Source organism: Pan troglodytes, chromosome 2 (genome assembly GCF_028858775.2).
Source record: "Pan troglodytes isolate AG18354 chromosome 2, NHGRI_mPanTro3-v2.0_pri, whole genome shotgun sequence".
NCBI classification, from domain to species: domain Eukaryota; kingdom Metazoa; phylum Chordata; class Mammalia; order Primates; family Hominidae; genus Pan; species Pan troglodytes.
Window position 1 is genome coordinate 105,140,532 of NC_086015.1, and position 27,741 is coordinate 105,168,272.

Below are 27,741 nucleotides of genomic sequence, written 5' to 3' on the forward strand. Positions count from 1 at the left end.
TTTAATGCCCATCAGGAGATTCACTAGGACATTTTAAAAGGACGTCTTTAAGGAAAAAGTTTTGTTTGTAGATGTTGCCTCTGATTCCTCCCTGCGGCTCCAGTCCAGGTCTTGGAGCCGGCCCTCGAGGGGAATGTCCGGGACTCGGGTCGGTACCTTTTTGGTCTGGGAATTTCCAGTGTGCAGAAAAAAAATCCACAAATCTAGGCCTCGCTGCCCCCTCCCTGCCTCCTCTGGCCCTCCTCAGTGCCCACGCAACCCGGTTCGAAAGAGAGGATGACCGTATTCTGCATTTTAGAAAACAGGCTCTTAGCTTCCCCCGCCCCCGTCCTCACTTGAGTGGAGAACTGAAAGCGAACGCTATAAAGGGCGCCAGTGAGAGGGGCTGGCCTCCTCTTGCCACGAGGTCAGACGGCGAGTTCTTAGAGAAAAAGGCTGCTTAGCTGCTGCTTATCATGTAACCTCAAAAGGAAACTGATCGTCTTTCTCATGCTGTCACGTACTTGGGTTATTATCGCTGATTACAGCTGGAAACAATTGATTTGCTCTTACGTATTTGTGTGACTTGACTCTTCAAACACAAAGGTATATTTTTATTATTTGATATTTTATTAAAATATCTTAAATGGTAAGATTTTTTTTTTCTTTTTCTTTCCTATTCCCATAGTCAGATTCTTAACTTTGGAGTCACTCTCTTATGTTTGAGTAGCCATACTTGCTTTGGGGCAAAATATTGGGGGATAGTTTTTTGGAGAAAGAAAATCTGGGATGTTTTTGTAGTTTAGTAATAGCAAGAATCATGTCTGTTTGCTTTAAAGGCCCAGGAAGGACTGAGATACTAATGGAGGAGATCGATAGAATGGGTGATGAAGTATCATAAATCTAATGTAACACTTTATCTTCTGTCAGTGACCTAGAACTATGATATCCCGAGGCAGAAGTCTCCCAGGAGATTTGATGTGTGGGTTTAGAGGTGTACTTTCCCACCAACCGTAGGCATGAAACTATATGGGAAAATATATCAGAGTAAATTGAAATACTTTATAGCATGCCCTCATTCATTCTTACAGCTGTAAAATTAAAATGTATGAATGGCCATTTTATGAATGAGGAAAACCTGAAATTTGATGATTTGGCTGGACCCCCAGATTCATGATAATCTGTATATGTTAAGGGGTTTTGTTTGAATAAAAGCACATTTCTAAATAGAATGGATTAGAGATTCTCTTCATTGGGATTAGTGAATTCGCTGCAGTGGCTGAAGGTGCTGTCCCAAAGAGGATGACAGTTATGTAAATTTTAAGCATTTGGTAATATATATTTCCTCTATTTAAATCTGACATCTAAAGAAATATCTGGCTGGGTGGAATATTTTTTTGCTTCTGTTAGACAGTAGGTTGTTTAGACAATAAAAGGAGAGAAAAGTTTATCCTAGTCTCATTCACCACCCCGCATAATCCCTGATGGAGCAGGGCATCAGCCCCACAGATCATCTAAACAGGCAGATAACCCTGCCTGTTTATTTATTTGGCCTCAGAATACGGTGTATGGTCCACCACCCCTCTCCACCGTCTTTCTAACATCATCCTGCTGAGGCCAAAGACACAGTTGGGCAGGGTACAGGCGTGGAGCACTGCGGTGGCAGAGTCAGTCTGAGAGGAGTTAGCACATGACATCAGTGCACAGTGCAGATGACGGAAACATTTGGCAGCATCCTCTCCAGTGTGGAGGTAATGACCGAGGTCAGCATAATCCAGCTGTTCAGATACAGACTTTTTCTCACTGAGGAAGAGGAGGCAAATCCTTCTCTTTCTTGTCCTGTAACAGACAAGACAAGAAAGCTCTCAGAGAGCAAAACAAACCCTTTCAGAAGCTACAGAGCCATGGAAAGCATTACTGAGGGGAAAGATTTTCTAATTGTTCTGAGACCAATAATGAATTGCTCCTGAAAACACCATTTTCTTTTGGCTCATAGCTGACACTGATCTGGAGGCCTCTTGATTTTTTTCTCCCAGGTTAACAAGAAGATCTCGAGGGCCCTGGCTGAACTTCACCTTTTGGCTTTCTTGGCCTGATGCTGAACTCTCGAGGGTGAGAAGGGCTGATATTTCTAAACAAGTAGCATCCAGGTGTTACCTAGCTTCTGGCTGATGTCAAAAAGGGCGGTGGGATTTTTCTAAGATTTTTCTCTTAAATTAGACATTTTTTTGAAGTTGCTACAAAATTACTATGAATTTTATTTATAGGCATTTTACTGTGATTTCATGAGAACTAAGATTTTGTGTGTGTGTGTGTGTGGTTTAGTAGTATTTTTTTAAACCAAGTTGTTGAATTTCTGCTATTTTCCATAGCAAGAGGACATATGAATACATCTAAGAGGGGAATTCAGCTCTCTGCTTACTGACAGTTTCAGGGTTATGTAATCTTTAACAGGCTTGGAGAGCATCATGCCCCCTCTCAGTTTTGGTGAAGAGGCTCCTTAAAACTAGCATATGTGGTTTCTGATTGAAGCACTTTCTGTTCCTTTAATTTGGGATTGTCTGTGAAGTAAAATACCTTCCTTTCAAACGTAGCAAATGAAAATATTTACTGCCGCTGATGGAGTTAGTGGATTGGGAATTAACACTTATTAAACACTTGTTTTGGGAGCTTACCAGCAAGATCTCATTTAGCCCTACAGCATTTTTTAGGTAGCTGTAATTAGCTTTATTTTATTTATTTATTTTTGTAACTTCAACTTTTATTTTAGATTCAGGGGGTGCATGTATAGGTTTGTTACCTGGGTGTATTGCGTGATGTTGAGGTTTGGGGTACAACTGATCCCATCACCCAGGTACTGATCATAGTTATTTTTCAGCCCTTGCTTTCCTCCCTCTCTCCCCCATCTAGCAGTCCTCAGTGTCTTTGTTGCCATCTTTATGTCCTTGAGTATCCAATGTTTAGCTCCCACTTATAAATGAGAACATGTGGTATTTGGTTTTCTGTTCCTGTGTTAATTCACTTGGGATAATGGCCTCCAGCTGCATCCATGTTGCTGCAAAGGACATGATTCTATTCTTTTTTATGGCTGTGTAGATTTCCACAGTGTATACGTACCACATTTCCTTTATCTAGTCCACTGTTGATGGGCATCTAGGTTGATTCCATGTCTTTGCTATTGTAAGTAAGTGCTGCAGTGAACATACAGGTGCATGTGTCTTTTTGATAGAATGGGAAATATAACCACGACAAATGGTGAATTCTGTCATGGTTGTATTAAACAATAATCACAATGCTACATTCTCTATACATGATACCAAATATCTGAATTAAACTTATCAAAATACTGTTAATTACCTAGATGTTATATCTATAAAATGCCAACCTCCAGATATTTGGAGACATTAAAAATGATTTTTTCACTGTTTGTTCAGATATTTAGCAACATGCAGGCACTTTTAATATTGGTAGAAGACTTTTGGATATGTTTTAGCATTGAGTAGTTTATGTGCATCCCCATTCCTCTGATTGTTTCAGTCAAGTTTGCTAGACAGCCTAGTACTGTGAATCTGTAGAGGGTCTAATACTGTAAATCATGCGTTCTTAGAGAGGGTGATATTATCTCCAAGAGGGCAAAAATGGGTTCTTCAGGGAAAAATCTTAGCTATTACAATAGTTTGTGGCCCCCAAAGGGCCATAGTACGTAATAGATATACAGTATATCTGTGATATTAAACTTTCATCAGGGGATGATTAGGAAAAAGATGTCTAAAAAGACCCTGTAGTGGGGTCTAATACTGAAAGAAAGGTTGAGACATGTCATTGTAAATGCTCTGCATGTACTTATTCAACTGAGGTCAAAAGATTTTTCTGTGGTTTGTTGTCTTTTTGTGTCTTGCTTTGTGTCTACATCCTCATTTTTCATGGATTTTAAAACTACTGGTTTCCAGAGGGGGAACAACGTTTTTAGTTTCTTTTCTTTTCTCTTTTCTCCTCCTCCTCCTTTTTCTCCTTCTCCTTCTTCTCCTCCTTCTCCTCTTTTTCTTTTTCCTCTCTCTCTCCTTTCTTTTTTTTGGATACAGAATCTCCCTCTGTCGCCCATGGTTGGAGTGCAGTAGCCCCTTCTTGGCTCACTGCAAACTCCGCCTTCTGAGTTTAAGTGATTCTCATGCCTCAACCTCCTGAGTAGCTGGGACTACAGGCACATGCCACCACGCCCAACTAATTTTTGTATTTTTAGTAGAGTGGAGTTTTACCATGTTTGCCAGGCTAGTCTTGAACTCCTGACCTCAAGTGATCCATCTGCCTCAGCCTCCCACAGTTTTGCCTTTTTTTTGAGACAGAGTTTTGCTCTGCCACCCAAGCTGGAGTGCAGTGGCATGGTGGCATGATCATAGCTCACTGTGTCCTCTACCTTCTGGGCTCAAGTAATCCTCCTGCCTTAGCCTCATCAGTAGCTGGGACTACTACAGGTGCATGCCAGCATGCCAAGCTTCTTTGTTCTTTTTTCTTTCTTTCTTTCTTTTTTATTTTTTATTGTAGAGATGGGGCTTGCTATGTTACCCAGACTGGTCTCAAACTCCTGGCCTCAAGGGAACTTCCCACCTTGGACCCCAAAGTGCTGGGATACAGGTGTGAGCCACCATGCCTGGCTTCATATTTATTTCAGGAAAGCTTTATTGATTATATCCTTAAATACTTTAAATATATATTTTTAAATTGTGATGAAAGATACATAAAAGTTGCCATCTTATCCATTTTTAAGTGTACAGTTCAGTGCCACTAACTGTATTACACTTTCATATTACAACTTTTGCCACCACCCATTTCTAGAACTTTTTCATCTTCCCTTTGACTGAAACTGCATATCCATTAAACAATAATTCTACATTTCTCCCTCCCCCAAGTCCCTGGCAACCACCACTCTACTTTTTGTCTCTATGAATTTGATGACTCTACATACCTTATGTAAGTGGAATCATATAATACCTATCTTTTTATGACTGGTTTATTTCATGTAGCGTAATATTTTCAAGGTTCATTCATGTTGTATAAATGTCAGAATTTCCTTCCTTTTTAAGGCCGAATAATATTCCAGCGTGTGTGTAGGTGTGCATACCACACTTTGTTTATCCATTCATCTGTCCATGGACACTTGGATTGTTTCTTTTGGCTATCATGAATAATGCTGCTGTGAACATGGGTGTACAAGTATCTGTTTAAATCCTTGCTTTCTTTACTTTTGGGGATATATCAAGTCATTCCATGTTTAATTGTTTTAGGAACTGCCATACTATTCTACACAGTGGATGCACCATGATGAATTTGTTTTTAATTCATTTTGTGCAGTATTTGGCACAGTGCAGTGAATAAGTGCGTACACCATGAATATGTGATAGAAAATGACACGAAGTTCTGAGTAAATCTGCGCAGTGATTCGGCACCACTATTAAAACACCGTCTCCTATTTATTCACCCTTGCATGTCCACATACTACAGTGCACACACTTATGAAGATGTGCATGGTTGAGAATAACTCCTATGAGAATCATTGAGGTAATGCACTTAGATTCCATGTGGGTCAGATCTTTTTGGAAATTTGGACCGCTGGCAGTGCAGTTCCACATCTTAAACCTAGGGAGGCTTGCTGGAGGTTTAAAAGGGCCAGAGCTACAAAGGTGATCCATAGATGTGGGGATTAGGTCTTGTGAATGAAGATGAACTGAGGACACTTTGAAGATAGGAATTGTGTGAGTTCTGATTTTTACCCTTCTCCTCCCCTTCCACACCCATTCCCTCACCTCTGTAGCATAGCACAGGGTGACTTCATAAATTTTGGTTGAACAAATAACCCAGGGTGGAAAAAAAATGAAATGATGATTTATTTTTTAATCATAACAGCTGTGAAAAGTTGTTCTGAAGGCCATAAGAACTTTCTATGTTGTATGTTTGCTATGGGAAAAGGAGGTGCGTTTAATTTGAGGTGGAAGATAAGAGTTTGGAAACTGAAAGTGATCACTGGGCAAGGCTGCCAAATTTACCCTTGGCATTTCTAGTGTCTTGAGAGATGAGCTGTCTGAAAGATGGCAGAGGCTGATATATCATGGACCTTCCCAACCCTGCTCTTCTGTGGTAAGGTTTCGTATCTTGTAAACAGCCAATGAAAACAGTTCTGTGTGTTTACCTCTAGTATTGAACAGTATCCAGCATTTAGATAAGAAAGGGATTGTTAAACCCAACACTAATGTCAAAATCTAGGGCAGAGTGACAGATTGCAGCCAAATTGTAGCAGGCAGGAGGTGGACTGGGTGGTGATAATAATGTTAAAGGACATGCTTTCTCCACCCCATACCTCACTTAGGTTTGTTGGCTCTCCAAACTTCATGGTTGTTCATTTTTGGGAGCCTCTCTTAAAATGCAAATAACCTTTAAGAAGGGTTACTGTTGATGCCTTGGTGGGAATTAATTTTTAGATTCTTTCTTGAAATTTTACTGGATAAGTAGGGCACAGAGACTGCCCCAATCAGAGTGCAGATAAGGGGTGAGGTAGAGTGGCAGGAGCAGTGCAGGGAACAGAATGTGAAGGTTAAAATCAGACTTGGTACCTCCCCAACTCTCCTTCAGCTGGCTTTCAGGTTTCTGTTCTTTGTGCCACCACTATCATCCTCAAGGCCTTGGAGTTACCTCTGACCCTCATCTCTCTTTTCCCTGCCCAGCCCTGCCCTGCCCTTCCCTTACCTCCTTCTCTCTCTCTCTCCTTCTCTTTCCTTCCTTCCTTCCTTTCCCTTTTCCTTTCCCTTTCGCTTTCCTTTCCTGTCTCACTCTGTTACCCAGGCTGGAGTGCAGTGGCTCTATCTTGGCTCACTACAATCTCTGCCTCCGGGGTTCAAGCAATTCTCCTGCCTCAGCCTCCAGAGTAGCTGGGACTACAGGCACCCGCCACCACGCCCGGCTAATTTTTGTATTTTTAGAAGAGATGGGGTTTCACTGTGTTGGCCAGGCTGGCCTCGAACTCCTGACCTCAGGTGATCCACCCGCCTCAGCCTCCCAAAGTGCCGGGATCACAGGCGTGAGCCACCACACCCGGCCCCTCCCCTGTCTTTCTGTGTTCAGTCTCTTGCCTATAGATTAAATGTGTGAAATCTCTAAACAGTTCCCCTCTTTCCATGCCCAGGAGCACCACTTCAGTTCAGACCTCCATGACCTGTCACATTGACTGTTGCAGAGTCTTTCCTGATCACTTCCACACAGCTGCCACTGTGATCGTGTTTTTATCTTGTTCGAAACCCCTGAATGGCTCCCCATCACATCTGCTGTCCATTGTTTGCAGGCAGCATCAGGGCCCTGAAGGGTTCCAGACTTGACTCTGTGGTCCTCCTTTTCTCCTATGTTCTCTTCAAGTTGGGCCGATGGTCCAAAGAGGCCAAAATGCTTAACAATGAAGTATTAATTAGAACTTTGAAAAATGAGTAATAATTATAACTACCATCATTGAGTGTATATTATGTGCCAGGAGTTGTGCTAGGCATCTCATGACACTACCACATTTAACCTACCTACTAGCTGAATGCAGTTAATATACCCATTTTATGGATGAGAAAAGAGTCTTAGAGAAATTAATTAAAGCTGGATGGTTATTAAGTGAATGGAGCTTGGATTTGAACCCAGGTTTGTTTAACTTCAGAACCCCATGCTTTTAATCAAGGGAAGAAGAATATTACAGGCAAGAATTCTAGCTTGGGTAAAAATTTGGAGGCAAGAATTAGTGTGCTATTTTAGAAGATATTCATAAGGACTGCATGCTGAAGAATAGAGATAGAAGTATGATGGGATAATGTTTTAGTTTGCTAGGGCTGCCGTAACACAATACCACAGGCTGCGTGGCTTAAACAACAGAAATCTGTTTCTCACTGTTCTGGGAGACTGGAAGTTCAAGATAAGGTGTTGGCAGGTTTGGTTTCTCCGAGGCCTCTCTCCTGACTTGTACATGGCCGCCTTCTCACTACGTCCTCACGTGTGGCGTTTTCTCTGTGCATGGGCATCCCTGGTGTCTCTACCCTCTTATAAAGATACCAGTCAGATTAGATGAGGACTCACCCCGACAGCCCATTTTTAACTTACACTCTTTAAAGGCCCCATCTCCAAACATAGCCACATTCTGCGGTACTGGAGGTTAGGACTTCAACATGTGAATTTTGGGGGGACACCATTCAGTCCATAACAGATAGGTTTGATGTAGCTTGATTTTAGAGGATGTGAAAACCAGGCACAGACATTTAGTTTTGATATGGAAGGTCATAAGGTCCAATTGTGGTTCAGCAGGGGAAAACATGAATATCATTGCTTCCTCAAGCAAACTTCTAGCTACTCTTAAACATAAAGGTAGTTAGAATTAGTAGAGTACTAAGGGATGAATGGGGACCATTTCGGAGAGGGAACTATTAACACTTTTCTATAGTGGAATGAAAGAGTAGAAACAGTCAAATCTTTAATTCCTCTAGAGGTTTCTGGAAAAATGAAGATAATCCTTTGGTGAGGGTAGAGGGACAGAGTGGGGAATATGGCAAGTTTCATTTTAGACTTGATTATACTCTTGGCAACATGGAATTAGAACTCAGAGAAAAGGTCAGAGCTAGTAATAGGAATCAACTCTAGACAGGTCAGAACTGAACCTGTGGAAGTGGGTAAGATTGCTCAGACTTCAAAAAGGACAAGAGACAAGAATTCTCACATCTGAAACTGCTTTGTTGTCACACTAGTTTGGAGGATAGTAGGGAGGCTCTCCGGGAACTCTCTACGTAAAATAACACCTCTGGCTTTCTTCCTTGACCTTGCTTTGCTTTTCTTCTCAGCACATCATGGCCACCTGGCATTATCTTATATAGCTTTTTGATTATTGTCTGTCTTTCCCAGTAGAATGTAAGCTCTGTAAGGGCATCGATGGCCTTTCTGTTCAGTACTATATTCGTAGTATCTGGAAGCGTGTCCGGAACATTGTAGGTGGTCAATAAATATTTACTGAGTGAATCCATGAATAGGTGAATTTCTATAATCAATATAATTTAATTTGATAATTAGATTGCTGGATATTTCCCTTTTATCTTTTCTTAAAGTAAAAATTTGTTCTTTAACAAATGTCTTTTAATAAATGAACGTACAGACACATGTGTTTGAGAATCTCTAAATATCCAACCTAAAAACTTGGGTTTGTTTCTGTGTTTTCCCTTAACTTGTACTTTCCCCAAACCAAGATCACCTGGTCTCTTCTCTGCTACATCATTTCTTTATGACAAAGTAGTTATGACTCTCTTTAAAAAGCCAGGCATTTCAGCACTCTGGTTACTTTGATCAGATTATCTATTCATATCTACTTTTATATTTTTTGTAACTTTCAAAGGTTATTTGTGGAGTCCTTGGTTTCTGTGAGGTCTCTTTTCCCTTTGCTCGCCATACCTGTATTTAAAGATTCCCATCTCATTGTACCGATGTGGGTGCCAGATCATATGAACATAAGAAATCTGTTTACACCATTCTCCATTCTTTTCTCTGGGAGTAGTGCCAATTATGGGATGGTGTGATGAAGTCATAAAATACAACCTTAGGTAGGATAGGCATTTAAACCAAGTCCACTCTCTTTCCTTTTTCTAAGGGATCATAATCAAAGGTAAATGTGAATCTACTTGTATTTTATACAGGTGAAGACTCAGTAAATTTAGCTTTTCTTTTTCACTAGTCTGAGTGGTATACCTGGCACTAGAATTATTGTGTTAAGTCATTTAAAGCAGTGACTCTTCAGCAGATGGGGAATTCCTCCTTAAAGGACTATTAAAACATCACTGAGGAAGTGTTTTCAAGGGCCAGACATCCCCTTTTTGAAAATCATAGTGGGTGATTGAGCCACAGCACTTAGCTTGAGCAACAGAGTGAGATCCTGTCTCAAAAAAAAAAAAAAAAAGAAAAGAAAAAAAAAAAAAAAAGAAAAATCATACAGGCCACAGAGCACCTTTCTGATGGGGCATGCCATACCTGTCAGGTGGAAAACACAGGGTTGAGAATCACAGATCAAAGAATCTGAGAGTTAAACTGAACAGAGAACATGTAAAACTAAAGGGTGTCTTTGTTGGTTTCCATCCTCTCCTCTTTACTGCCAAATTAACTTTTGGTCCCCCAGACCCTTGTCTGCTAGAATTTTATGGACGTTTAACACCGTATGGAATGATGTAGGCTGATGGGAAGAGGACACTCTGCAGGGCAACAGGACAAGTCTATAAAATCCAGAATCAGATTAGGAGATGAAATTCTGAGCATGATTGTTGGAAAACAGAGAAAAAGAGAAGGACATCAACAAGAGAACCTGTTTACTGAACCTATGGCCAGTTTAGTACATCTTTAAGAACTGTTCACTATAATAGTTGTCTGACTTACAAATTCTACAGTTATGATATTTTTATAATTATGCTCTTTTGTAATCAGTTTGATTGCATACGTGTGAAAGTGCTCTGGGAGAAAAATTCAATATAGATGCAAGGTATGACTAACAGCTTTTGTCCAACCTGTAATCTATCATTTTCCATTCCCTGTAGCCATATGCACACAAATAAGAGGGAGATTTACTCAATGGTCATAATAATTTATGGGAACACGAATGGAACTAACACTTATTAAGCATCTAGGATGTGTCAAGTACTTGACATACATTGTACATTATCTCATGCCATATTAGAAATTTGATTTAGATACTAGTATCTCAATTTATAGGCAAGTAAACTGAGGCTCAGAGATTAAGAGATTTGCCCAAGGTCACGTAGCTGGTAAATGCTACAGATAGGTATGCAGGCTTCAAAGCCATGATGCTGCAGTGCCTCTAAGCACTTTTGCTTAAAGCAAGGGTTGGCAGACTTTTTCTGTAATGGGCCAAATAGTAAACATTTTAGGTTTTGTGGGCCAAGAGACAAGATGGAGGATATTATGCAGGCACTTATATAAACATTTAAAATGTAATCATTTTAAAATGTAAAAACCATTTTTAGGTGACAGCTGTGCAATAGGTTGGATTTGGCCTGCAGGCCGTAGTTGCCAACTCCTGGCCTAAAGTATCCAGAAAATGTAAGCAAAAGCAATTTTGGGGAGGTAAGGTGATTGTTTGAATAAATAATTGTCATCAACTTTGTATTAAATTTCCATAGTCTTTCAGTAACTGAGAATTCAGTTTTCCTCACTAATTCCAGTATTAAATTATCCCTTCATAAAATTCTTCCTGTTGATAGCCATGCATGTTTGATGTATTTTGTCTGTTAGTATGCATTGTGTTTGGCAAGATTTCATAACTGCATATTTTACCTCGCTCTTTGACCATTCTCCCAGCTGTTACATACATTAGAGATAATGTGTGTATATAAAGTACATAGTATTCCGCATATGGCAGATATTAAATAGTGGTAGCTATTATAAACATTATCAGTGTTCCAAAGTATTATTATATTATGGATCTATAATTTATTATTTTGTTGGTATTAATATATGTTACATATGATATAAGCTGATTTCTCCTCAGATCTTAAATATTTTTATAACTAGTCTTTCTGTCTGGCACACACTACTGTCCTTGTTTACAGAAATTCAATATAAATCCCTAGAGACTTATAAAAACAAACAAAAATTTCTTAAAATCCCCCAAAACAAAAAACCTCAAGTTTTAAATTCTGAATTAAAAGTTCCAGAATTAAAATTCTTCTTGAAAAAATGTGGCATATAAGGCATTCATGCCTTTAAATAAGACATAAAATTATATTCTTATCCCTCATTCAGTTTGACAAATATGTGTTACCTGTATTAAAAAGGGAAGGGGGAAGAAGATTTTGGATATGAAAGTTTTGCAAAACATAAATTCTAATCAACATGTTTATGAAGCAACTATGTACTGAACATTTACAAGTACTGTACTCCATTTCTAGATTAGTGAGCTCAATTTAAGCTCAATTTAACTCACCTTCCAAATTTAGCCTTTTCTTTGGGGGAAAAGAGGTTTAAGTCAAAATATAAAGGAAAAGTATAATGGTTAGAAGTTTCTTAGCTTTAGGCCTTTGCAGATCCATGTAGGCCAAACCTCATACAAAGGAATGGTGAAGGGTCTTTTGTCAAAAATTTTCTTAATTTCTGTGGATCCTAAAATTCAACTATAAAATATTCAGTTCTTTGGGGTTAATTGCCTTCAAAAATTTTTTTCTCCTTAAAAAGTAAATATTACCAGGAAAAGTAACAGTTATCATTTATTTGTAGTACAATGTAAATTAGCTTATTAGTTTTCTTCCTGAAAACTGAGATCCTTTCCCAGAGCATGTACATTTTTTACAGTAGAAGGGTACAGGGATGGGTAATTTTGAACTATGTATTACTGTCTCGAATCTGCGGATTTGTGTAGGAAAGAGTGTCACAAAGAAGAATGGAGAGGAAAAAAGGAGGGAGAAAGGGGAGTTGGGATTAGAAGATACTTTTTGGTCCTTCACCATTCTGTTTTAAGGCAGTTCAGATTTTAGTGTCCTTTAAAGCAGGCAAGAGTTGACAGTATTCCCACATTCAGTGTTTAGGAGGATGCTTTCATTCATATGTGTGGAAATGAAACTTTTGGAGTTGTCAACAAGTCAGAGAAAGCAGAAGAAGCCATGGAACTTGTAATGCTCTCTGCCTTTTTGGACAAAGCTCACCTACCTCATTTTTACCTCTTGGTGTCTATAGTGGATAAAGTTCATCATTATAAATAGAAACCAGAAAACACTCTCATGAGCTAAGAACCATTTACAGGGTGAAAGTTAGGAAAGTGCATTTGTTTCATGTGGACGTTTTGTGTGAGTTTTGATTATTACTATTAGAGAGTGTGGTACACAGGTAGCCCTTCAGACTAACACCAAACATCACTCCTTCATATATATGATTTTGTATGAACCATATGCATTTTATAGTATGTGGATATTTTCTGAAATCAAATGGAAGAACTTTTCATTTCTTTAGAAATGAAATGTTAAAGGGGAAGAAAAATTTGTTTTGTTTTCAGTTTAAACACTTGGATTTCTGCTGGGCTGGAAAGATGGGATGCTGCAAAGGTATTTCAGGGTACTGTAGCATTGCTGTGATTCAGGGTCTGTTTATAAGGCATCTGTTTATTGGGATGTTCAACTGTGTGACCTGACTTTGTGCAAGGTGCCTCTCTGGCCGCCCATCAGGGGACAGACCTTGTGTACCTGCTGGGAAGCAGTGGAGTTACTTTACATAGTGGATGACTCACTCACACATAGTGGGTGCTCAGAAAATATTTGTGAAGAGGACAAAGTGGTATATGGCATCTCCTTTGATGCTTTCATATAAAAGGAAGCTGCAGAGAGATGACTCCGGGGACACTATTAATTTTGTCTTCACACAATCAGTCCATAATATGCAAAGTTGTACATACTATACATACAGTACTTAACGGGGTATCAAGTTTATTCTCTTAGCACTGAGCAGGATGTTCTGAGATGTGCAAACCTTTTGCTAATTCATCTGTATGATGATTAGGTTACTGGTTGGAGAAATTTCCTCAATATGGTATACTGTGCTTTGATATCAGGTGCTAATAATTTGCTGCAAATAGGACCTAGAGAATTACTTTTAAAGACAACCTTTTGATCTTTCCAGATTAAAACATACAAAAGAATAGGTTACACCATTGTAAGGAAACAGCTTACAGAACTTACTAACTACAGCTGTCTGTGTGATAGCCTGGTTGGTCAGGTGGCCTATTGGGAAGTATATAAGTGCCAGTAGAACTGAGTTCATATATCTCAGAAATAGTAATTGTTTCTATTACATGGATACCATATGGACCAGAATGTTCATACAGCCAGGTATAAGCTCCACAAAGACAGATTAGTGTTTGTCTGAGGTACCGCTGTGCCCCAGTACTTAGAAAAGTACCTGACATTTATAAAGCACTACCATATTGAAGAATAACTAGAATTTGAAAATATGTGGACTGATTTACTTATCTGCATTAGAAAAATCTGTTAGGATACCCTGAAGTTTAAATGTTTCTTGAGATGTTGAAGTATGTTTTACATTGCTATGGGGATAATAACAAATTATTATTTTTAAGGAAAAGCATTCAACAAATCAACATATAAGATGATATCTGTTTTGAAAGCTCCTGAAAGATTTTATGTTCTTTACAAAGAATTCTGGGCAAAAGGCAGCTGGGTTTTTATATTTACAAGATAGATGAAAATAGTTTTATAATAATCCAAGTGCAGAGAATGAGGAGATTCTAATTCAAGGGGCCAAAGTATTTCTTTTGATGTCTGTACGGTATTGACATAAAATAATTTTGGAAGCATTTCCACTTGTTTCTACCATCCAGTTAAATACGTACCAAGTAACTACCTACTAAGTAACAGGTACTTGGCTATTGACAAGGGATACATGTCTTGGGAGCTTATAGTGGAATAGAGGAGACAGACTCATAAATGGTTAATTTTAGCACATCCTAAGAGCTATGATAGAAGTCTGTGTGGGGACTGAGAGGAAAGGCCCTTAGTCCAGAAGTGGGGTTGAGAGTTGGGGTCAGGGGAGGAAGGGAGGGTCAGGAAAGGCTCCAGAAGTGTTGGATATTAAGTGAGTCTTGAGTGAGTGTTGGGTATTAAGTGAGCATGAGATTTTGGTTGAGGAAGAGGAGAGAAGAACAGCAAGAGCAAAGTCTCAGAGCTGTGGGAAACTATACTCAGTTTCGTGTTACTGAAGGTAATGAGGAAGATGAAGCTTGTGAGGAAGGCAGGACTTGGACATCTGTCATTCTAAGAAGACTGGACTCCATGCTAAAAGCAGTAGAGAGCCACTGAAGGATTTTTAAAGAGTGTAAAGCAAGCTTGTCCAACCTGTGGCCCATGGGCTGCATGTGGCCCAGGATGGCTTTGAATGTGGCCCAACACAAATTCATAAACTCTCTTAAAACATTATGAGATTCTTTTGTGATGTTTTTTCTTTTTCTTTTTTCATTTTCTTTTCTTTTCTTTTTTTCTTTTTTCTTTTTTTTAGCTCATCAGCTGCCATTAGTGTTAGTGTATTTTATGTGTGGCCCAAGACAATTCTTCTTCCAGTGTGGCCCAGGGAAGCCAAAAGATTGAACACCCCTGGTGTGGAGGAATTCTTAGAAGAATTCCTGGCATTCCAGCATTCCATTGGCATGCTGATGGCAGTCTGGAGGATGGGTTTTAAGTGGGCAAGGCTGGATGGGTGATCATTTGCATCAGGTAAGAGATAAAGGCCTGTCTTGGATAGTGGAAATTAGAGATGGAGAAGAGAGGAGGGTTTCAGAACCAGGTGTTCAACAATTATGAGTCCAATCTGGAACTTTTGAGTTGACTGATAGGACATTGCCTACATTCGATCCCTAAAAATTATTTAAGTCTGTACTTACTAATTTATTTTTAAAAACTGTATTTTCTAAAAAAAAAAAAAAAAACTTCATGCAAACAGTATTGTTTCACATCTTTGCAAATTTCTTAACATCCGGTTTTACAGAAACAGATTTTCATATTTGCTTCTGCATTTAATTTGTTGCAGTTGACCAGGTGCAGGGGTTTATGCCTCTAATCCTAGTGACTTGGGAGGCTGAGGTGGGAGGATCACTTGAAGCCAGGAGTTCCAGACAAGCCTAGGCAACACAGCCAGACCCCATCTCTACAAAACATGAAAAATAAAAAAAATTAGCCAGGCCTGGTGGGGCATGCCTGTAGTCCTAGCTACTGGGGAGACTGAGGTGGGAGGAGAGACTGAGCCCAGGAGTTAGAGGTTACAATGAGCTATAATCATGCCGTTGCACTCCAGCCTGAATGACAGAGTGAAACCCTGTCTCTTAAAAAAGAAACATGTGTCACAATATCTTATGTTGGTGAAAATATAAAGAAAATCTGGTCTCATACACACATGTAGTTGGAAAAGGAAGAAATAGCTTAATAGTCTTTTCAGGTAATTTGGATATTCTAATTTAATATTATACCAAAACAAGTGGTAGTTCCTTAAAGGAGAGATGCAAGATGGAACCTGAAACCATATCAATGAACTTTTTATCTTCTGATACATTAAAATCCATTGGCCACATCTTCTGATACATTAAAATCCATTGGCCACTTTGAATGGCTCTTTCACCCATGTGTGATTTTATAATGTCTTGCATTGTTCATTTGGAAATTATTAGTTAATTGAGTTATGCAAATTTTCTAAATGTTGCCACATTTCATTATATAATATAAAAAAATCACATTTGTTAACAGTGCATCATCACTGGGCTCATCAAAAAAGTCTTCTAGAACTAGGAAGCTATCAAGCTCAAGGTGTCCAACAGAAGTTTCCCAAAATTGTAATTTTTATTTAAAAACTTGAATTTTATTATTGGCAACAAATACTGTTATTTTCCTTAACATGACAGGCTCACTTTGTTCATTAAAACACAAAACCAAACCAAACCAAAAACTGACAAATACCTGAGTCTGAAACAGTTTGTCAGTCAAGTATAATTGGTGTTCCATGAAAAACAGAGGGCAGTTCAACTCACAACTCAAACAGTATTTGATTAGAACAAATGGCAATGACATATTGTTCAAGCTAATAGACAAGTGCATTTCCTTGAGACAATTGTCATATTTCAGGATGCAGCACAAACTTCTATGCATATTTCCCATTTTGCCACATAAAATATTAAAATGATGTATACAAGAGTCAATTAATACTGTTACTGCTTCATCCAGGACTTTTTAGGTGAAACTGGCTTTTATTCTTTTTCTTTCTGCAAGTAGACAGTGGTGAAGAATACAATGATTACTAGTTCATTTTGTTGCTGCTGCCTTGATTTGTTTTAAGGCACCATTAGTTATACCCGTTGCTTTTGTACCATCATTTCAAATGTAAACACAATTGTTTCAGGATAAATGATGAGATTCGAAAAGTTATTGTACATTTTGAATGTTTCAGCATTCCTTGTGTTTGTTGTCATGCATTCAAATAAAACACCTTTGATGACTGGCGGGTGCTGGAAATGAATATAACCGAAATAGCAAGTCCAGACAGTCCGTAGATCTATCCATTTCTAAGGCAAAAGTGCAATTCTGCAGACAAAACCAGTTTGCAGTTAAGTCTTTAATTCAGTGAGCTGCTGCATTGTTGCAAAGTGGCAGTGCTGTGATTTCTTTTGCTGACTTTTCATCTAGAAAGTATTCAGCAAAATTAACTCTACCAGGCTTTATTGGTCTTTCACCTATGATGTTCATTTCTTCAGCCAAAGCAGTACAATAACTTATCCTGTAAGATACTGGCTTTTTCATCTCAAGTTTGAAAAGCTGTTCCAAATTGTCTTTGGCTTTTCAAAAGTTCATTACATCTACACTTAAAAATCCAATTCTGGCTGGGCACGGTGGCTCACGCCTGTAATCTCAGCACTTTGGGAGGCTGAGGAGTGGGGGATCATGAGATCAGGAGATTGAGACCATCCTGGCTGACACGGTGAAACCCCGTCTCTATTAAAAATACAAAAAATTAGCCGGGCGTGGTGGCGGGCACCTGTAGTCCCAGCTACTCGGGAGGCTAAGGCAGGAGAATGGCGTGAACCCGGGAGGCGGAGCTTGTGGTGATCCAAGATCGTGCCACTGCAGTCCAGCCTGGGTGACAGAGCGAGACTCTGTCTCAAAAAAAGAAAAAAAAAAATCCAATTCCTTTTTTTTTTTTTTTTTTTGAGACAAGGTCTCGCTCTGTCACCCAGGCTGGAGTGCAGTTGTATGATCATAGCCTACTGCAGCCTTGACTTCTTGGGCTCAAGTGATCCTCCCACTTCGGCCTCCCAAGTAGCTGGGACCACAGGCATGTGCCATCATGCCCAGCTAATTTTTTAATTTTTAATTTTATGTAGAGATGGGGTCTCATTATATTGCCCAGGCTGGTCTTGAACTTCTGGGCTCAAGCAATACTTCCTGCCGTGGCCTCCCAAATTGCTGGGATTACAGGCGTGAGCTACTGCACCCAGCCCAGCCCTCAATTCCTTTTTTGAAACTCTGGATTATTGGTCTCAAGATAGTGTTACAATGTTAATTGACACCATAAAACTAAAAAATGTTCTATTGCATAAGATACAATAAGGTAAATTATTAACATTTAAGCCTGGGGAAAGATAGCGTTCTCATATTTTTATTTCTTCTTTACAGTTTCTTCCAGTAGCTTTGGATTAGATTTCTCCCCTCTATGAGTTGTCACAGAACTCTCTGATGTATCATTTCATCTTTTTCAGTATCTTTAGATGTAGACAGTACCTCTGAGCCTGGAGTAAATGAATCCTCTAATCTCGTTTTTTAAAGCAAAAGATGAGGCTTCAGAGTCAGTTAGATGAAGATTTTAATCTCTTCTTTGCTTTCGATGGAGCAGTGTAACTGGACAAATTCTCAAGGCCCCATATTTCGTGTACAGTTTTTGTGCATCAGAAATCTCTGAGTGTTTTTGAGGGTTCTGGCTCAAAGTGTCTCGTAAGACTATAGTCAAGATGTTGGCCAGAGCTGCAGTCATCTGAAGGCCCGATGTGCAGCTGGAGAATCTACTTTCAAAGTAGCTCACTCACATGGCGGGCATATTGGTGCTGGCTGTTGGCCTCAGTTGACTTTTCCAGACAGTGTCCTCGTAACATGGTGGCTGTCTCCCACAGCATGAGTGTTCACCCATATTTGATTAGAACAATGGCAGCATCCTATCATTCGACTTAATAGATCAAACTGAATTTGTATTTCAACATTTACATAAAGCAAAGTACATTTAAATTTTTTTGTAGCGATATTAACTGTTTTTGATGTGTATGGGAGGGCTTCTGGGCATTGGGGGTTGTGGTCTTGTCAAACAGTACTATTGCTTTGGCATTGCACAGAAAACTTCATTTTGAAACATTAGTCTTTTGTTGACCATCTTGGTCTAGATTAAGTTCTCCAGAGGCCATGAATTTGTGGCTTGAATTTTCATATCTCATGTAAAATGGGAAGATAATTAATTAAAACAGGAGGATAATTAATTTTGTAAAAAATTACTTTCTATGGATTTATTTGAATGGGCATTTAAATCCTTTATTATACATAAAATATTGGTGGGTAGAAAACAAAATTCAAATAGATTTTATTGAGAAACTCTAATGTATTAGGGTTCTCCAGAGAAACAGAACCAATAGGGTACATATAAATATGTAGAAAGAGATTTATTATGAAGGATTGGCTCACACAATTATGGAGGCCAAGAAGTCCCACCATCTGCCATCCATAAGCTGAAGAACCAGAAGAGCTGGTGATGCAGTTCTAGGTCAAGCCTGAAGGCCTGAGAACCGGGTGAGCTGGTGGTGTAAGTCCTAGTCAGAGTCTGAAGGCCCAAGAACCAGGAGTGCTGATGTTTAAGGGTAGGAAAGGATGGATGTCCCAGCTCAAGAAGATAGCTTCAGGCTTTTTGTTCTATTCTGGCCCTCAGTGGATTGCAGGATGCCTGCCCGCATCGGCAAAGGGGGATCTTACTTTACTCTGTCTACTGATTCAAATGCAAATATCTGCCAGAAACACTCTCACAGACATACCCCAAAATGATGTTTTACCAGCTGCCTGGGCATGCCTTAATCCAGTCAAATTGACACATCAAATTAACCATCACACTCAACATCTTATTTGGAGCATCTTTTAAATGATTTTGGTTTCCAAGGAATTGCAATTACTGAAGTCTTGTGTTTTCCACAGATAAACCAAGGGATTTGTTTTCTTTTTTATTTTTTAAAGTTATCAAAAAGTTAGAGGGGGAGGCAGCAAGAAGTTTTAGGGAAATACACTTGTGAGAAACAAGGAAATACAGTCATGCATTGCTTAACGATGGAGCTACATTCTGAGAAATGTGTCGTTAAGTGATTTTGTCGTTGTTCGAACATTATGGAATGCACTTGCACAAACCTAGATAGTCTAGCCTGCTAGTCACCTAGGCTCTATGGTATAGTCTATTGCTCCTGGTCTATAAACCTGCACAGCATGTTACTGTACTGAATACTGTAGGCAACTGTAACACAGAGGTATTTGTCTATCTAAACATATGGAAACATAGAAAAGAAACAGTAAAAATATGGTATTACAGTCTTACAGGACCGCCATTGTACATGGAGTTCATTGTTGACTTAAACATCATTTTGTGGGGTATGGCTGTATTTACTTTGGACCTACCCCCACCAGGGTCTTATGCCACCTACTAATACTGAGTAACAATCCAAACTCATCGTGTCCCCCACTTCGTCCTAAAACCCGAACATTCTGCTCTGTGATCCCTTGTGATCTGGAGCTGGTGGCCCTGTTCACCTGGTCATGGCTCCAAGCCATGGCCTGACTGGGGACCCTTTCATTTCTCCCCACCTCCAAAAGAGCCAGACCTGTGGGTTCTGCCCTAGCAATGCTGCCCAGCTCTGCTTTCTGTCAATTTACTTTCTCCTTTCCCACTGTATCTGCCCCAGTGCCCAGTCATTTCTCTCCTGGGCTACTGCAGTGGATCCTAATGGCCTCTGGGCTCTTCATCTTCTCTCAACTGCTTGCAGATTAATTTTGCCTACCTAAAATTCATGTTTTCTCAATGTTTATTAAATAAAATTCCAGTGTCTCAGCTGCCGGAGGTGCTCCACCCAAAGGCACCAAGTTATCTTTTATATTTAATGTCATCTTCTCCTCTTGACAATCGTAAAAGGGGACTATACACTCTAATATGAACCCTCTCCTTAATTCTTTGCTCTTGTTCTTTCTGTAAATGCTGTGGGCCCCAATCCCACCCATCCTTTAGGACCTATCTTAAATGCCACCACCCCTGCAAAGATTTTCCTCCTGACCTCCTTTTTCCTCTACCAGACCTGTTGTTTCTCCTTTTAGGTGGCTCACTGAACTTTGTATCCCTTGTGTTATTTAATCATAATCGGTTTATTTAAACATAGCATGTGTGTACTTAACCTTATCATTCCCGCATTTTTTGCTAGTTGGACTTGAACAAATAGTTGTATAAATCCATTGGAAAAAAGTATTCAAGATAGGAAAGGCCAAAATTACTGTGTTAGTTTATCAGATACAATGTAAAGCTATGCAGAATTTTAAAAGTTATATCTACATATAATACAGCACCTACATGTTTGTGTATTTATTATTTTGCTAAGATGGCTTTGTTCTAGTATTGAAGGATACAGAAGTGTGGCATTACTTTTTATTCATGGCTGCACCTAAAACATTATTTGCGTCCCAGCAGATAATTTGAGAACATAAAAATGCTCCAACATCTCTTTCAGTTCGGGATGTTGCCCAAAAACGTCGACAAACGCTATGTTTGAGAAGGGAGGCTACGCTGGGGCGCCGGAGGAGACAGGCCCTTAAGAACCTTCCAGAGATGCCTTAACTGGGCTAACAGCTCGCCGCGCCGGGGCAGGCAGAGGGGTGCGGGGCGCGCTCCTTCCAGGACTTGCCAGTCCCCAAGAACCAGGCCAACCGGTTCCCTCCACTGACTCCCGCCTCCCTCTGCAGGCCCAGCCCTGCGCCGCGCGCCCTCTCCCCGGGCGCCCAGGCCCGGCGGGGGCCTAGAGGGCAGGGATGGCCCGGGCGAGGGACGGGGTCCCGGAGGCGGGAGGCGGGAGGCGGGAGGCGGGAAGCGGGAGGCGGGAGGCGGGAAGCGGGAGGCTGGAAGCCGCGCGCTGTCCGGGTTTCCAGGTGAAGGGCAGGCAAACAACCGGTCGGTCTGGGCGGAGCCGGGCGGGCGGGGCGAGGGCGGAGGGCGGAGGGCGGAGGGCGCATTGCCTCATCCTGTACATTTTACTGGAAATCGGACGCATCCGGAGGAGGGGCTGGGAGGCGGCCCGGGCACCGCCAATGGCCGGGCCGGGCGCCGGGGAGGTCGGCGAACGCTGCGGCCCGTTAAATACCCTGGCAGTCCCGCGCCGCGCACGTACTGGCCCGCGCCGTCCGCCCGCCGACAGCTCCCTGAGCCAGCCCGGGAGGCAGCCGCGCGCAGCGAGCCGGTGGCGCAGGTGTCGGGGTCCCCGAGCGCCCAGCCTGGGAGCATGATTGTGGACAAGCTGCTGGACGACAGCCGCGGCGGAGAGGGGCTGCGGGACGCGGCGGGCGGCTGCGGCCTCATGACCAGCCCGCTCAACCTGAGCTACTTCTACGGCGCGTCGCCGCCCGCCGCCGCCCCGGGCGCCTGCGAAGCCAGCTGCTCGGTCTTGGGCCCCTCGGCGCCCGGCTCGCCCGGCTCCGACTCCTCTGACTTCTCTTCTGCCTCGTCGGTGTCCTCCTGCGGCGCCGTGGAGTCCCGGTCGAGAGGCGGCGCCCGCGCCGAGCGCCAGCCAGGTACCCGCCGGCCCCGCACCGCTGCGTACTCGGGGCGCGCACGCCTAGGAGGTTGGGAGCGGGACTCCCCAGATGGAGGGTGGCCCCTGCGCCCTCCTTAGAGCTAGGACGTACGCACCTTAGCCATCAATTACCACTCCCCGCCTTGCCCGGGCCGGGCGCCTGCCTGACCTACACGCCCTTCGCCGGCCCGCGGAACCGGCTCCCTCCCGCGGGCCTCGGGGCTTCAGAAACCGCTCAGCCGAGCTCTGACTGCCGGGCGAGTGACCAGGAGATCGCTCGCTCTCTAAGAAGCAGCTTTGTTGAGTCATAATTAATAAACTATGATGAGATTTGGGGTCTGATGTAGGTGTAATTTTCTTCTTGTGAATATTTTAGTGGAAAGCTGTAGCAGAGGATAAGGGTTTGGGAATTGCGTTAAAGGTCATGACTTATTTCTCAGTTTTTATGGAATTTTTCAGTAAAAAGACTTGACCGTCAAAGAAAAGGAAACTGCTGTTATCAAGGTGAAGCCGGGCTGAAAACCAACTCAAGTTATGCCTTTAGTTTGGCGAGTTTCGGAAGTCTGCCCGGAATTTTTGCGGTCTTGTTTTTGTTGTGTGTGCCTTAAAAAAAATGGATAAGCCATATCTAGCAGAGAAAGACGTAATGTTATCTTTCATCGGCTGCGAATTGGTTTCCTTTCTTAGTGAACCGAGTTGCATAATTTGGGGGAAAACAGGATGCCCCTGTGGGTAGGCTAGAAAAACGCCTCGATAATTGAACGTTGAGAGTAATTAGCATGATTTTAAAGAACGTCTCTTTCCGGTGTTTCCCACTCTTAGCCACTCCTTTTTTGGTTGTCATTTATTTTAAAAAGTGATTTCTCATTTTCATTTTAAGTCATTTAAAATCATGCGAAAAGCGATTTAAACCACTGCGTAGCAGATCCAGAAAGAATGTGTGTTTAGGACCTTTTCTTCCCCATTTGGCCTTCATCTGGCTGAAACTGTTTTGCTGGTCCCTTGGTTTACCACACAGCCACAGGGGATTTCTGAAACTGCATTTTTTTCTCTCTGTGACGTTGGATTATTAACTGCTGTCATTCCAGAAAAATGCTGTGTTAGATTCTGGCAATTCTGGTATCTCTTGAAATCCCTAAACTTAAAAATAAAGCCAACTAATGTTTCACTTACCCTATCATTGAACTGTTTATCTCATATATTTATGATAGATACAGATGTTCAAATTATGCGTTGTTTCTTGCCCCATCTTATTTTTGTACACTTGATGGAGCGGCTGAATTATTCATTTCCTGACTTTGTGAATTTGTGTTCAACACACATACTAAGAGGTTGTGACATAATAGTGATCAGAAGTGGAGTACTGTACTTGTATACCAAATGCTAAAGTGTATTTCAAAGTTTAAAAGTGAAACAAGCATATTTCCTTTTTACTTAGAAGACCTGTGTAAGTAATTCCAAAAACAGTCAATGAGGGGAAATCCTGTGTGCATATGTAGAAATGTGTTTCAGCTCAGTGAATTTAAGCAGCTTTTTTGGCACAGTTGAATTGAAGGAAATAATAAGACATAAATCTAAGACGTTGTTAATTGTCAGGTTTTCGTACATTGAGATCTTTGAAAGAAGTTGTTTTGTGCCTTCTTAGGTAAGCGGAATTGATAGACTTTAAAATTTCTATGTGAACATAAAACCATTGGTTTAAAAAGCTAAAAGTGCATCATTTATCACTTGCTCCCCAAAGTTTTTCCAAAGTCAAGAATAATTATAGAACTATGAGAGTCAGGATGGCAAAATCTGTCATCCATTCTCATGGGTGGTTAGGGCTGAGAAAAAAATGTGATCCACTCTCATGGGTGGTTAGAGCTGAGAGATAGAGAGGCTTAATTTGAGTTTACCTATTGGCTCTGAGGATCCTTGACCAAATTTTTATGAACTTTAATTTCTTAGGGTACCCAGTGGAGAAAGGTATCAGGCAACTTAGGACCTTTGAGCAGAGCTCGGGACTCACAAGGCCATTGATTGACCAGAGCAAGTTGGAAAGGTTTTGCAATGTGCTGCTTGGGGACTTTATACATGAGGCAACAGCTATACTTTTGGGATTATTAACGTTTATGTCTGTGAAGATATTTAACCAGGAATATGTTTTGTTTTGTTTTGAACAGTTGAGCCCCATATGGGGGTTGGCAGGCAGCAGAGAGGCCCCTTTCAAGGTGTTCGGGTAAAGAACTCAGTGAAGGAACTCCTGTTGCACATCCGAAGTCATAAACAGAAGGCTTCTGGCCAAGCTGTGGATGATTTTAAGGTGACATCTATTTTTCTGCTTTGAGTATAGAATTGGGGAGAGGGGTTAGTCTGTCAGGGTTATTATGATGACCTAGGTCCAGTCATCAAGTAAGTCACTTGAAATTTTTCATAGATGACAAAGTCCATAGGACAGAGACCATATTTGTCTGGTCTGTTGTATCCTCCTTAGCCCAGTGCCAGACACCTGGTAGGTGGGCAAGAGAAACTCAATGAATAAATAAATGAAGGCAAGTTCAGAGGCTCAACTGAAATGGAACATTTTAACTAGAAAGGGAAAAATCAAATGGTCTTATTAATTTCATCTTGACCTGTGTTGAGCTAAGGTGAAAGTGAAAATGAGGAAGTCGCAAGATAGAATAAAAATTGATATAGAAAATAAATATTGATAGAAAAACCATATCAGAGATTTATGGTAAGCTATAAAGGGTGGTAGAGATAAGCCTACTTATTGATGTATATTAAGAGGAAGTCATTTTGTATACACTAAATTGGAAACTTTTTTCTTTATAGACACAAGGTGTGAACATAGAACAGTTCAGAGGTAAGAGTTACTTGTATTTGTAATTTTTTCAGGGCTTTGGAGTAAATAATAGAGTGTAATTATGGGTAACATCTATAAAATAAAATGATGACAGAGGCTGTATTCCTTTGGGTACAGAATTGAAGAACACAGTATCATACAGTGGGAAAAGGAAAGGGCCCGATTCGTTGTCTGATGGACCTGCTTGCAAAAGGCCAGCTCTGTTGCATTCCCAATTTTTGGTAAGTATCTCACCATTTTCCTCTGACTATCCTTTGGAAATTATTGCTGGGATAATTTTAGAAGGAAGTGAGTGTGCAAGTTGCATTTTCCTTCTTTCCAGACACCACCTCAAACACCAACGCCCGGGGAGAGCATGGAAGATGTTCATCTCAATGAACCCAAACAGGAGAGCAGTGCTGATCTGCTTCAGAACATTATCAACATTAAGAATGAATGCAGCCCCGTTTCCCTGAACACAGTTCAAGTTAGCTGGCTGAACCCCGTGGTGGTCCCTCAGAGCTCCCCCGCAGAGCAGTGTCAGGACTTCCATGGAGGGCAGGTCTTTTCTCCACCTCAGAAATGCCAACCATTCCAAGTCAGGGGCTCCCAACAAATGATAGACCAGGCTTCCCTGTACCAGTATTCTCCACAGAACCAGCATGTAGAGCAGCAGCCACACTACACCCACAAACCAACTCTGGAATACAGTCCTTTTCCCATACCTCCCCAGTCCCCCACTTATGAACCAAACCTCTTTGATGGTCCAGAATCACAGTTTTGCCCAAACCAAAGCTTAGTTTCCCTTCTTGGTGATCAAAGGGAATCTGAGAATATTGCTAATCCCATGCAGACTTCCTCCAGTGTTCAGCAGCAAAATGATGCTCACTTGCACAGCTTCAGCATGATGCCCAGCAGCGCCTGTGAGGCCATGGTGGGGCACGAGATGGCCTCTGACTCTTCAAACACTTCACTGCCATTCTCAAACATGGGAAATCCAATGAACACCACACAGTTAGGGAAATCACTTTTTCAGTGGCAAGTGGAGCAGGAAGAAAGCAAATTGGCAAATATTTCCCAAGACCAGTTTCTTTCAAAGGATGCAGATGGTGACACGTGAGTATTCTTTTATCTCATGTTCTTAATTAGGTAAGCCACACTTGTTGGACTAGTGAGCATATAATTTTTCTAGGGTATAACAAGGTATACCTTAGTTAGTGGTTGGCTAACCAAGATGACTGGTGTAGATAGAAACCGCCACTCAGTGATAGCTAGTATGTCAAGAAAGGGTTTTCCTTCAAAAAATTTTTTTGGCTGAACAAATAATCTGTTCTAAATTGATAAAAATATCTGTATCTTCTTGATTAATTGAGTTTGGAAGACCAGCGTAGACTATGTCTATAGAACAGAAACAGTTAGATCATGATTAGGGATAAACTGTGAGTTGGTTTGTAGATTGATCTTAATCTGTCCTGATGTCTTTGTGGCCTTGGGCAAGTTATTTAACCTCCTTAGGTCTCAGTTCCTTGATGTGTAAAATGATAATACCTCTTGTATAGGGGTTTTATGAGTATTAAAAATAATAGATTTAAGGTGATCAGTATGGTGCTTGACATTCTTCTTTTTCTTATTTCTGATAGCCTAACCCATCCTGTTCCAACTGGGGTGTATTATCAATGTAGCAGAAAAGACAAATTATGCTTTGTAATGTTTCATTTGAGTGTACCAATATATAAAAAGGGGGCTAAAGGAAGATTTTTTTTTTTTTTTTTCAAAAGAACAACTTAGTGAAATCAGAAGTGATTCACCCGCTTTCCTTTCCATGTTCCCTAGGTTCCTTCATATTGCTGTTGCCCAAGGGAGAAGGGCACTTTCCTATGTTCTTGCAAGAAAGATGAATGCACTTCACATGCTGGATATTAAAGAGCACAATGGACAGGTGAGGACCTTGACAGAGTCTGAAATGGCAAAGAGGGGGTCATGGTGAAGTGAATGATGACCAGCCTTATGTGTAGATCATCTTAGAGCTCAAGATCAAGAGAGTTCAGTTAATATTAACTTTGAGATGTTGACTTTTTGCTACCATCAACCTTGAAGTTATTAATGTTAACTTTGTAGTTGTTTGACCAAACACTGAGAGTAATAAAGCCACACCCTAGGCTTACTTTAGTTTCCTTGTCTTACAGTATCTGATTGCTTATTCAAAGGATTTATTTTCTCTCTGTGGGTTTTTCCCTCAGTCATAGTTTAGTTTCATATTCCTTGTTATGATAACATTGTATGTTTAAAATGTCTTTTTTCCTCTGGATATCCACAGAGTGCCTTTCAGGTGGCAGTGGCTGCCAATCAGCATCTCATTGTGCAGGATCTGGTGAACATCGGGGCACAGGTGAACACCACAGACTGCTGGGGAAGAACACCTCTGCATGTCTGTGCTGAGAAGGGCCACTCCCAGGTGCTTCAGGTAAGAGGCAGCAAACCAGGCTTCCATCATTGCAAGGCCAGAGAGATAGAGTTGGATATTAGAAGTTGGATATAGGTT

At 41.0% G+C, this 27,741-nt stretch overlaps 1 protein-coding gene across 4 annotated transcripts in view; it reads left to right on the forward strand.

The window, feature by feature from the left end:
- The first annotated feature begins 226 nt into the window (after positions 1 to 226).
- Positions 227 to 27,741, forward strand: part of NFKBIZ (NFKB inhibitor zeta) — a 33,262-nt gene continuing 5,747 nt past the window's right edge. The window contains exons 1-8 of one of the 4 annotated variants that reach the window (XM_063806078.1): positions 227 to 585; positions 2,016 to 2,091; positions 24,538 to 24,677; positions 25,190 to 25,220; positions 25,338 to 25,441; positions 25,543 to 26,315; positions 27,033 to 27,138; positions 27,517 to 27,663. In XM_063806078.1, the coding sequence (XP_063662148.1) occupies positions 24,549 to 24,677; positions 25,190 to 25,220; positions 25,338 to 25,441; positions 25,543 to 26,315; positions 27,033 to 27,138; positions 27,517 to 27,663 (1,290 nt within the window). In that variant the 5' untranslated portion in view covers positions 227 to 585; positions 2,016 to 2,091; positions 24,538 to 24,548. Of the gene's footprint in view, positions 586 to 2,015; positions 2,092 to 21,837; positions 22,374 to 24,537; positions 24,678 to 25,189; positions 25,221 to 25,337; positions 25,442 to 25,542; positions 26,316 to 27,032; positions 27,139 to 27,516; positions 27,664 to 27,741 lie in introns of those variants that run through there. The other 3 variants (XM_063806079.1, XM_063806077.1, XM_516633.7) reach the window with 3 other exon arrangements.